Below are 12,221 nucleotides of genomic sequence, written 5' to 3'. Positions count from 1 at the left end.
GTGATATATACTTATAATTTTCTAAGAAGGGGAGGTACCTGCATAGCTCAGTCCGCTGAGTACCTCACTATTGGTTTTGGCTCAAGTCATCATCCTCGGGGGGTGGGATGGACCCCCCATATCACGCTCTCCATTCAGGCAGTATTCAGCATGAAAAGTCTCCTGGAGGTTACCTCCTCTCCCTTCCCCTCTGCTCCTCTCCCTGTTCCCGTGAGGGCATGCTCTCTCTTTAAAATTAAATAAATTCTTGGGGTGCCTGGGTGGCTCAGTGGGTTAAGCTTCTGCCTTCGGCTTAGGTCATGATCTCAGGGTCCTGGGATCGAGCCCTGCATCTGCATCTGGCTCCCTTCTCAGCGGGGAGCCTGCTTCCACTCCCCCCAATCTCCCTCTCTGCCTACTTGTGATCTCTGCCTGTCAAATAAATAAATAAATAAATTCTTTTAAAATTGTTTTCTAAGAAGGAAGATCTTATGTTGTGTTCTTACCATAAAAATAAATAAATAACAACAACAACCATAACAAGAGAGGTGGGGGAAAACTTTAGGAGATGATGGATATGTTTATGGTCTTGATTGATGTATACTTATCCCCAAACTCATTGGAGTTGTATACATGAAATATGTATAGCTTTTTCCATGTCAATCATATCTCACTAAAGTAGTTTAAAAAACAAAAATATATTTTAAAAGAACACATAATTCTTCGTGGAGTCTTTAAAATTAAACATAATAAAAAAAAAATTCCAAAGAACAGTATCTTTAATGAGATTTTAATCACTGTCATTTTAACTAAGGTTTTGTTGAAATGTATTTATCAGTACCAGAAAAGTACACAGATATTATTTGTATATGAAAGCATATTTTAAATTCCATTTAAGCCCACTTGTTTCATCTCCCACAGCTGCTTTTTTGTTTTGATGAAAGATGAATAAGGGATAAATAGAAGGCCAGTGTCTCAAACTGATGTACCTGTATGGCCCCCTGAAAAATCCAAGCATGTATTCATATTTGAGAAAACCGGGCTGCTCAATAGCTCAGGCATGAACTCATGCTTCCCACAAAAGAAAGAGGGGGAAAGGGGGCAAATTGCACTTCATGCGCTTGACATGCACTAGAGAGAAGCCCCAGAGAGAAGAAGGGATTGTATTTATGCTCAGACAAGAAGGCGGAAGGTGTCAGTGATGATAGATAGCACAGTGGTTCTGACATTTCAGGGGTTCCATGTCCGTGTAAGATGTAGGGATCCCTACACGTGGTGCTGCAGTCCACGGGCTGAAGCACGAGATCGCAGTTTGGGATGGAAAATTGTATCTGTCTTCTTCCACTCAAGGTCCCCTTGAAGGGGAGGTACCTGCATGGCTCAGTCTGCTGAGTACCTCACTATTGGTTTTGGCTCAAGTCATCTTGAGCATTCCTCGACCCAGAGGGAAGCTGACCTCTCTCATCTTACTGTTCTCCTAATCCATCTGTACAGGGTGTTCAGGCCCACAGGTGGGATCAGTCATACGTTGATGAATCCTAGGTTTGAAGGGAGTATTCGACTGTCTCTGCTCTAAGCCTCTAATTTTCAGATTTAAACAGTCAAGGTCCAGACAAGTGAACAGTTTGTTCAAAAACATATAGCTCGTGCACAAGTTCGAGGGCGCTGCTCATCCTGGCTGACATTTTAACTAAGAAGAGAAGGAGTTGGTCTGGATTCGGCTGGGAGTTGAGGAGAGAGTGCAGAGGCAAGAGCAGGGAGAAGGAGGGAGAAGGAGGGTTCTTCCACGCAGGCAGAGCCGCCTCGAGTGCTTGGTTACATATGTTTGAACTCAGACACAGTGGCTGCGGGATTCCAGCTGAGAGGCCCGGAAGCCTACGGGGTCCCCCCAGCGCAGGGCTGCGTGCTGGTGACAGTGACGTCCTGTCCTCGGCACCTGAGCGTGCCAGCGGCACACTCGCTCATCGTCTGCTCCACGCCATCCACTTCCACGCAGACGCGAAAGCCGCCGTCCTCGCACTCGGATGCTTCCCTGCAGACACATTTGCTGCTCTGGGCTAGAAACACAAACAACGACAGAGGCTCAGTGGCACGTGGTGGAGTGGGGAGAGTCAAGGCGCATGACCTCCAAAAGCACGATGCTTTCCAGAGAGCTCTAGAAGCTCCTGCCTCGGGGATCGCAATAACCAACCCCCACCCCCGCCCCCGGCCCAGAAAAGCTGTAGGACCCAGAAAGTGAGGCATTTCGCTCCACTCAGAATAAGCAGGGTTTGAGACTGGCCACCAGATGGACCGGGTCCACATGGGCCAGCTCTCTCCAAGTCCGGGGCTCCCCAGTGCTCCACTCCTCTGGGCTGCTGTCTAGGGAAGCCAGAAACTGAGTAATCCCCCAACCCCTGACAGATAAGGAGACAACAGTAAAGACCAAGTTGCTGTAAGGCTCTAACAAGGACAAAGAAAAGAATTCAATTCGCTTTGAGATGCGGGGCATAAAAGGCAAACGTCCACATATCCCATAAAAACAAGCCAGAAATGAGGAGGAATCCACTGTGTGTGTTGCAGGTGCCAGCCAGCTGGCTCCCAAAGAAGTGACAAGGTCAGCCAGCCCACTGGTGACTGACAATCCTAATGGGACCCAATAGTTGGAGTTTGGTACTTTCTGGCTTATGCCACAAACTGACCAGGATCCAGGGGAAAGGGACAAGGGGGAGATCCTGAGTTGCTGGCAGAGATCACACAGTCCAGCTCCCAAATTTGCAGGTGGGGAAACTGAGGGCAATGACTTGGCTCCAGGCACCCCGGCTTTCCCCGTTAGTAACACAGCCAGAACTGTGGAAGGCCAGGCAAGGGTGTTATTCAAGTTCATCATAAAGGCTACTTGGACCTAGCACTGGCAAATCTCAAACCACAACTTGAAAAAGTAACTCTTTTTTTCTATTCTCTTCAAATTCTTTTGATTACTTCTAGGAGAAAGTGTCACCTTGGCACTGATAGGCTTTTAACACTCCCCTAGCTCTTGCTAAACTCCCTTTATCCCACAGAAGCAGCAAGCCCCAAGCTGCCAGCAGCATCTGGCTAGAATCTACAGCCTCATTTTGTTTCATTACATGTGTTTTTATAGTTACCTCGTATGTGTGGCAAGTGATATTTCCTTTTAAGAAAGTGATGAGAAAATTTCCTTTTTAAAAAAAATAGGTATTTTTATGAGTCTATCTTTTAAAATGAGTACATAATATGGATAACACAAGGACAGAGCAAAAACCATGAAAGGGGAATGGGAAGCGCCAGTGTTTGGGAGGACATTCAGACCAACAAGGAAGGGGTTTTGTCCTCTTAGGTACTTGATCCCTGCCCCGACCCCCCAGGGAAGGCTGTGGGCAAGGACAGGTTACTCAGACCAGCCTGAGACTTTCACGTCCTCAGGGATCTGCTTGGATTTGCTGCTAAACCAGAACCTACAGTTTTAAAAATCTCAGTCCTACCACCTTAACATTGTTATAGTTACAAATATGAAATGCCCATTACCATTTCTTTGAAAAAAAATGGATGGTACTTTGATAGGAATTGCATTAAATGTGTAGATTGCTTTAGGTAGCATAGACATTTTCACAATATTTATTCTTCCAATCCAGGAGCATGGAACATTTTTCCATTTCTTTGTGTCTTCCTCAATTTCTTTCATGAGTACTTTATAGTTTTCTGAGTATAGATTCTTAGCCTCTTTGGCTAGGTTTATTCCTAGGGATCTTATGGTTTTGGGTGCAATTGTAAATGGAATGGACTCCTTAATTTCTCTTTCTTCTGTCTTGTTGTTGGTGTAGAGAAATGCAACTGATTTCTGTGCATTGATTTTACATCCTGACACTTTACTGAATTCCTGTACAAGTTCTAGCAGTTTTGGAGTGGAGTCTTTTGGTTTTCCACATATAGTATCATACCATCTGTGAAGAGTGATAGTTTGACTTCTTTGCCGATATGGATGCCTTTAATTTCCTTTTGTTGTCTGATTGCTGAGGCTAGGACTTCTAGTACTATGTTGAATAGCAGTGGTGATAACGGACATCCCTGCCGTGTTCCTGACCTTAGCGGAAAAGCTTTCAGTTTTTCTCCATTGAGAATGATATTTGCGGTGGGTTTTTCATAGATGGCTTTGATAATATTGATGTATATGCCCTCTATCCTTACACTTTGAAGAGTTTTGATCAGGAAGGGATGCTGTACTTTGTCAAATGCTTTTTCAGCATCTATTGAGAGTATCATATGGTTCTTGTTCTTTCTTTTATTAATGTATTGTATCACATTGATTGATTTGCGGATGTTTAGGAAATAATCCTAAAATTTATATGGAACCAGAAAAGACCTCAAATAGCCAAAGGAATATTGAAAAAGAAAGCCAAAGTTGGTGGCATCACAATCCCGGACTTCAAGCTCTATTACAAAGCTGTCATCATCAAGACAGCATGGTACTGGCACAAAAACAGACACATAGATCAATGGAACAGAATAAAGAGCCCAGAAATAGGCCCTCAACTCTATGGTCAACTAATCTTTGACAAAGCAGGAAAGAATGTCCAATGGAAAAAAGACAGCCTCTTCAATAAATAGTGTTGGGAAAATTGGAGAGCCACATGCAGAAAAATGAAATTGGACCATTTCCTTACACCACACATGAAAATATACTCAAAATGGATGAAGGACCTCAAGGTGAGAAAGGAATCCATCAAAATCCTTGAGGAGAACACAGGCAGCAACCTCTTCGACCTCAGCCGCAGCAACATCTTCCTAGGAACATCGCCAAAGGCAAGGGAAGCAAGGGCAAAATGAACTATTGGGATTTTATCAAGATCAAAAGCTTTTGCACAGCAAAGGAAACAGTTAACAAAACCAAAAGACAACTGACAGAATGGGAGAAGATATTTGCAAATGACATATCAGATAAAGGGCTAGTGTCCAAAATCTATAAAGAACTTAGCAAACTCAACACCCAAAGAACAAATAATCCAATCAAGAAATGGGCAGAGGACATGAACAGACATTTCTGCAAAGAAGACATCCAGATGGCCAACAGACACATGAAAAAGTGCTCCATATCACTCGGCATCAGGGAAATACAAATCAAAACCACAATGAGATATCACCTCACACCAGTCAGAATGGCTGAAATAAACAAGTCAGGAAATGACAGATGCTGGCGAGGATGCGGAGAAAGGGGAACCCTCCTACACTGTTGGTGGGAATGCAAGCTGGTGCAACCACTCTGGAAAACAGCATGGAGGTTCCTCAAAATGTTGAAAATAGAACTACCCTATGACCCAGCAATTGCACTGCTGTGTATCTACCCTAAAGATACAAACGTAGTGATCCGAAGGGGCACGTGTACCCGCATGTTTCTAGCAGCAATGTCTACAATAGCCAAACTATGGAAAGAACCTAGATGTCCATCAACAGATGAATGGATAAAGAAGAGGTGGTATATATACACAATGGAATACTATGCAGCCATCAAAAGAAATGAAATCTTGCCATTTGAGACGACGTGTATGGAACTAGAGGGTATCATGCTTAGCGAAATAAGTCAATCGGAGAAAGACAAATATCATATGATCTCCCTGATATGAGGGAGAGGAGATGCAACATGGGGGGTTAAGGGGGTAGGAGAAGAGTAAATGAAACAAGATGGGATTGGGAGGGAGACAAACCATAAGTGACTCTTAATCTCACAAAACAAACTGAGGGTTGATGGGGGAAGGGGGGTTGGGAGAGGGGGGTGGGGTTATGGACATTGGGGAAGGTATGTGCTATGGTGAGTGCTGTGAAATGTGTAAACCTGGCGATTCATAGACCTGTACACCTGGGGATAAAAATATATTATATGTTTAAAAAAAATAAAATTAAAAAAAAAAAAAAGAAATGCCCCTTACCATCACATTTTCCCCAGAGTGGACAGGCGCCACAGGCTTTCTCAGTGGGGGCAGGCAGAGTGCAACTGTCCCCCGCAGCAAGGGTATAATTTCTACCCTGACACTGGAGAACATGCATCTTGCAAACTGTCAGACGCAGTATCCTTTCGCTTCTCTCATCTCGAGCACATACATCCAAGGAGGATCTGAAACAAAATTTTTTAAATTACATTATGTAGAAGATTTTCAGTCTTCAAAATGGAGCATGAGACGTAAAAGGAGAGGCTCTGAGCTCAGGGAGTCTGACTGATGCTATGAGCCACAGCAAAAAGATGGAGCAGAAACTCAAATCTCCTTCATGCCTGGGGCTCACCCTCCTCAGATCTTCAAAATGAACATATTTTGCTCTTTATTTGCTCACAATTTTTAGAAGCTTAGATACCTCGTGTTGATCTAGTTTCTTCTAGAGCAGATCAGATAGAGCAAATTAGAAGAGAACAGGAGGTCTGCTTGGGACACTGGTGGGTCGACAAGCAAGCAGGAGGCAGAAAATCAGCAAAGATCACCTACTCCGAGACTGTAGTCCGGTGGGACCATGGGTTGCAGGAGAAATTAGGTCCTCCCAGCCCAGCAGGCCTGAGAATTCATGTCCATAATAAGGCATGTCCAATACTTGATGACCAAATCCTCAAGGGAAGATGAAATCGTATTTTTCAATGGGATTTTTTTTAAAGTAATGATGTTTACAAAGTAGTTTAGAAATATTTCCATAAAAATGTATTTTTTTTTCTTAAGCATGGGTGCTAAAATGGTGAGATTTGGCTTTTTAGAAATGTCACTAATAAAAACAAGCACCTTTCTGACTGTTGATGGGCAAGGAAGGCATTATTGTAGTGAACCCTTTCACTTTCACTATTTTTGTATGGTAGATGGAGTTTATATTTATTCTTATACATTTTTAGCTCTAATATTTTCCTCAGTGACCAAGAGCTAAATTTACTTGGAGTTATTTACATCACAAAAACAAATCCTCATATCTTTAACTGCTTACTTAAGCTTTAAATTGAACTACTCAGAACCACTCAAAAGGCAGAGACCTTGCAAAGCCATTGTTATCAGTCTCTGGTGGAAAGCTCACACCTTGTCTATAAACAGCAGGTTGCAGATAAACTAAATGAATCAGAGAAGTTGGAAAGAGGATGAAAGTGAATCAAAGTCAACAATGATTCATAAAAAAACAATACCACAGTCAGAACATTCCAGGCGGAGGACCACTGCCATTTACACTGTTTAGCTATATTTTTCTCTCAAGAAGTTACTTTTTGTAAGATATGGCCACAATCACCATTACCCACTGTAGGTGTTCAAGAAGTTGGATATGTGTTTTGGGGACAATATAATTGAAAGCCAAGCACAGTGGACCCCCTTAGCAACACTGGTTTGAACTGCACCGTGGGTCCACTTATAGAGAATTGTTTTGATACAGACAATAGTATAAATGTATTTTCTCTTCCTTATGATTTTCTCAATAGTATTTTCTTCTCTCTAAATTACTTTATTATAAGAATACAATATAGGCGGGCACTTGGGTAGTTCAGTTAGGCGCCTGCCTTCAGCTAGGATTATGACCCCAGGCTCCTGGGATCGAATCCAGCATTGGGCTACCTGCTCAGCAGGGAGCTTGCTTTTCCCTCTCACTCTTCCCCTCCCCCTGCTTGTGCTTTCTCTGTCTCTCTCTCTCTCAAGTAAATAAATAAAAATCTTTAAAAAAATAATTTATGTCACTGGTAAGGCTTCCAGCCAAAAATAATCCATCATTAGTTAAGTTTTTGGGGAGTCAAAAGTTATACCTGGATTTTTTACTGTGAGGGTGGGTCAGCACCCCAGTCCCTCATGTTGTTCAAGAGTCACCTATAAGTGGGCAGTAAAGTGTGTTTTGACTCAGCCTTAAAGATGGCCAATAAATCTGGGGGCCTAGATACCTCCCATTTGCCTCTCCAGATTCACTCTCCACAGCCCCACACCCCCACACTTCATCCTCCACCCTCAACCCCACCCCCCTGACCTCTACAAGGAAGGCTGACCCTAAGAACCACTTTCTTGTCCTCTAGCTTCAGGGTCATTTGATCCGTGGCAAGAGATTAGAGCATGTTGAATGCCATGGCTCACACTAGGGTGGGGGTCTCTGAGATCCCTAAAATGAGGGACCCCGCTCTGCCTCAGCTGCCATCTGCACAGTCTACTCTGTCTCCAGCTTTGCAGAAAAGCCTGTCTGGTCACTGCTTTAGGCCCAGGCGCAGATATGTACCCTGGCGACTGGCAGTGCCACAGTACTGCCTCCTGGCATGCAGCTTCCTTCCCTTCCTTTATAAATAGTGCCGCTGGGAAACCTCTTGCGCTAAGGCAACCAGGAAATGTATCCGACCAGGACCATAACACAGACATCGAGTACCTACTTCAGCTATCCACCTACAGCACAGTGATTGCAAGATGGGTGGCGTTCTCATAATGCACATCTGGAGACACAGCCATTTCCAGAATCGGAAAAGCAGCTACTTGTATCTCTGTTGGTACGCTGCGTAAGAGTTTATAGGTCAAGGGAATTTCAACCCTCATCTCCTCAAGCTCTAAATCCTCACGTGACAGTGTTTTCATTTTGCCGCATTTCTTGTATACAACAAGCAGTGCCTGAGTCTTTCAGCCTTTGTCTAGACAGTAGAGCACTGCTTAAGGTCGCTGGGTGTCAGCCCTGGCGACCCCGGCAAATAACAGGCAGCAGATGGGCTGGGTTCAAAGGCAAACGAAGATCCTAACCCTTGGTTCAGCAACACTTTTGATCTAACAGAGAGACTATCACCTACTGACACTTTTTTTTTTTTCATCTTAAATAAAATAAAAGGGAGAGAGTCGAGCGAAGAAGGAGCTCACCCACATTCATAGGGCATTTTACAAACACATCTTGAATTCTTCAGTTTCTCCCAGCGCTGACATTCAGGCACTGCTGGTGGCAAGGGGACATCTGAAAGAGAAGGATAAGGGAGAGCCCATCATTCGAAGCGCTGCTTTGTGGTAAACAAAATGTTATTTTAATTGTTGAACCAGATTCTGTAATAGTCTCAGCTGCCACAAATTTGAGCAGTCAAAAAACAAAGCTGTAAAGCATTTTACAGAAGACAGAGCATTCCGAAGAGAACCCTGCAAATAATTTCATTGTTAGCATTTCTCAAGCAGTCCCTATTGTGTGAGCATAGACTATTGTGATATTTAATCTTCCTTAAAAATGCTTACTTCAGAGTTAAAGAAACTAAGGATCAGGGACACCTGGATGGTTCAGTCGGTTAAGCCTCTGCCTTCAGCTCAGGTCATGATTCCAGGATCCTGGGATCAAGTCCCATATCACATTTCCTGTCCAGCGGGCAGTGTTCTTCTCCCTCTCCCTCTGCCTGCTGCTCCCCCTGATTGTACTCTCACTCTCTCTCTCTCTCTCTCTCTCTGTCAAATAAAAAAAAAAAAATCTTGGGAAAAAAGAAAGAAAGAAACTAAGAGTCAAAAAAGTAAAGAAACTGGTGCTAGTTCACACGTTTAACAGATTGGCCAAGCCAGGATTTAAGTTCATGTTCATGAATTCAAGGCCAGTGTTCATGAATTCAAGGCCAGTGGAGCAGGCTCCCTTTCATTAAGAGGTTGCTCTTTATAAACTGCTGTGTGGACTGCATTTTACCTACTCTGTCTATAGTGGGACAGAAAGCAACATAATGTGACCCATACATGGAGAAATTCCTGGTACCCTAAGATGTATAATAAACTCTCACATGTAAATGTCTAGTTGGTTTCCTTTCAATGATGAGTAAATATCTAAAGGTATTTACACTTAATAAACTTATCCATTGCTTTGTGTTTTTTACAAACCAATCAAACGTCAATCATCATTCCAATTTTGGCAGGAAAACACCTTGGTCCAGCTTACAAGAGCTTAATTTGCCTGCCATCTCCTCAGCTATCTCTGATTAACAGATGAATAGCCTAAGATCTCCTGCTATTTCCACCGCCTGCCAGCTTCATGACAAGGGAATTCAGTGACATAAACTTTCCCAGCATAAAACTAGTTCTATGTTGGGTATATCTATAAAGGCAATTTATCTGAAGAGCATATTTTTATGGATGCACAAACTGTGAAATACTCCCTCAATTTGGAAAACTTAAGAGCTTTAGACATGACAGTAAAATCTTGTGAAAAATTTGTTACTTGTAAAAAATGGGAGCAATGTGAAGCTTAGCCTTCCGTGCCCAGTCACGTTTGTAATGAGGACTCATTCTTTAACATTTCCTTTTAAAGGACCATTATCCTCAATGCAATGTCATATTGTGAATCAGATCCTAGAACATTAAATGGATATAGTGAAAAAATGAAATCTGTAGTTGAGTCAATAGTATTACACTAATATTAAATTCCTTAGTTAACCAACTAAGTTATGTCAAGTTATATGAGATGTTAATATCATGAGAACATGGTAAGGGGTAAAACTGTATTTGCAACTTTTCTAAAATCTAATATTATTCCAAAATAAAATGTTTTTTGTTTTTTTTTTTTAAGATGGTGTTATCCAGGGGACAACTGGATGGCTCAGTTGGCTAAGCGTCCAACTCTTGATTTTGGTCATGATCTCAGGGTTGTGAAATCCAGCCCTGCCTAGGGCCACCACACTTCGTGAATTCTGTCCCTCTCCCTCTCCCACTGTCCCTTCCCCCCTGAACAAGAAGAAAAACAACAACAACAACCAAAAGATGGTGTTATCTAGATCAGTTCTTCTCAACCAGCAGCAATTAGGCAATGTCTAGAGACATTTTTCGTTATCATAACCAGGGATGAGGGAGTGCCACAGGCATTGAGGAATGCTGCTAAATAGCTTACAAAGCACAGGACTGGCTCCCGCAACAAAGAATTACCAGGTCCAAAATTCCAGTAGTGTTGGGGTTGAGAAAGTCTGATCTAAATGTACCAAAACTAAAGTTCAATGATAAAGTCATGTCAATGAGCTCTGCATTACACTTAGAAGTTTATTTCCTAGAAGCAGGGGAAGAGGGAAGTGGGAATGCAAATGTGGTCAAAGGGTACAAAATTCCAGATATAAGATAAATGGGTGCTGGGGATGTAATGTGCAACACAAAGACTATGGTTAACACTGCTCTATGATACACAGGTAGGCTCTATGATACACAGTTAACACTGCTCTATGATACACAGGTAGGCTGTTGGGAGACTGGATCCTGTGAGTTCTTATCATGAGGAGAAATTTCTTTTTATTGTATTTTAATGAGATGATGAATGTTAACTAGACCTCCTGTGGTAATCATCTCACAATAGATATAAATCAAACCATCATGATCTACACCTTGAACTTCTACAGTGATATATGTCAATTATTTCTCAACGAAACAAGAAAAAATATTTTTTAAAACTTTATTTACTAATCATTCCTAAGAATGAAATTTTAGATTTTAAATGTTTTCTAGAAGTTACTATAATTTTTTTATTAAAAAAAAAAAATCACTGGTAGAATTAGCTAGACAGAAGAACTTTGCCTTTAAGAACATATAGCTTTGTTATCTTCATATATCTTTATGACAAGACTAAATATTGATGGAGGGAGGGAGAAATGAGTGGTTAGTGTTTAATGAGCACAGAGTGTCAGTTTGGGAAAATGAGAAAGCTCTGGAAATGGACGGTGTGATGGATGGGATGATGGCTGTGTAATAATGAGAACGCACTTAGTGCACTGAACCGTACATTTACAAATGGCTAAAATGGTACAAGTTATGTTATGTCTGTTTTACCACAATAAAAATAAAAAGACTAAATACCAATAGCAGGTATTTTAAAACATCAGCCTTGGAGGCTGACAAACCTGGAGTTTTCTATTTGTGATAGGCTTATTTTAAGAGAAGTTCCTGTTCTTATTCATCAGTCTTCTGAAAAACACGCAGGCCTTGAAAAATATCTTTAATTAAAACTTTAATAGAATTTGCTACTGAGAAGGAGAAAATTCATACTGAATTGTGCTACAAAATGACTGGAGCAGACATTTTAGAAAGACAAGTATATAATATCTCTTTTGGAATAAAAGAGCAACCTTGTCAAGTGTACATTGTTCTCTTTAATTTTAGAATTCCTGGTACAGGTCTATCACTTCAAATATCCCAATAAATTCATATTTACGGTTCAGTGCTATAGAAAGCAAAGGACTTGTCTCTGCTGTGGACCACTGATGGCTAACAAGCATGTGGGAACCAATATGGCGGGCACCTGGCTGGCCCTGATAGCCTCCTGTGCTGTCATCCGTG

General features: G+C 42.0%; 1 protein-coding gene across 1 annotated transcript in view; it reads right to left on the bottom strand.

Annotated features, from left to right (window-relative positions):
- Window positions 1-1,809: 1,809 nt before the first annotated feature.
- The window catches only part of C7 (complement C7), a 54,674-nt gene continuing 44,262 nt past the window's right edge, over window positions 1,810-12,221 (bottom strand). The window contains exons 16-18 of the mRNA XM_032851392.1: window positions 8,808-8,898; window positions 5,901-6,085; window positions 1,810-2,036 (exon numbers count right to left, since the gene is read on the bottom strand). Of these exons, the coding sequence (XP_032707283.1) occupies window positions 1,855-2,036; window positions 5,901-6,085; window positions 8,808-8,898 (458 nt within the window). The 3' untranslated portion in view covers window positions 1,810-1,854. The remainder of the gene's footprint in view (window positions 2,037-5,900; window positions 6,086-8,807; window positions 8,899-12,221) is intronic.

This window comes from Lontra canadensis, unplaced genomic scaffold (genome assembly GCF_010015895.1).
Source record: "Lontra canadensis isolate GAN:19392208 unplaced genomic scaffold, GSC_riverotter_1.0 scaffold5, whole genome shotgun sequence".
Lineage (NCBI taxonomy): Eukaryota > Metazoa > Chordata > Mammalia > Carnivora > Mustelidae > Lontra > Lontra canadensis.
This window is presented reverse-complemented; position numbering and strand designations above follow the sequence as displayed.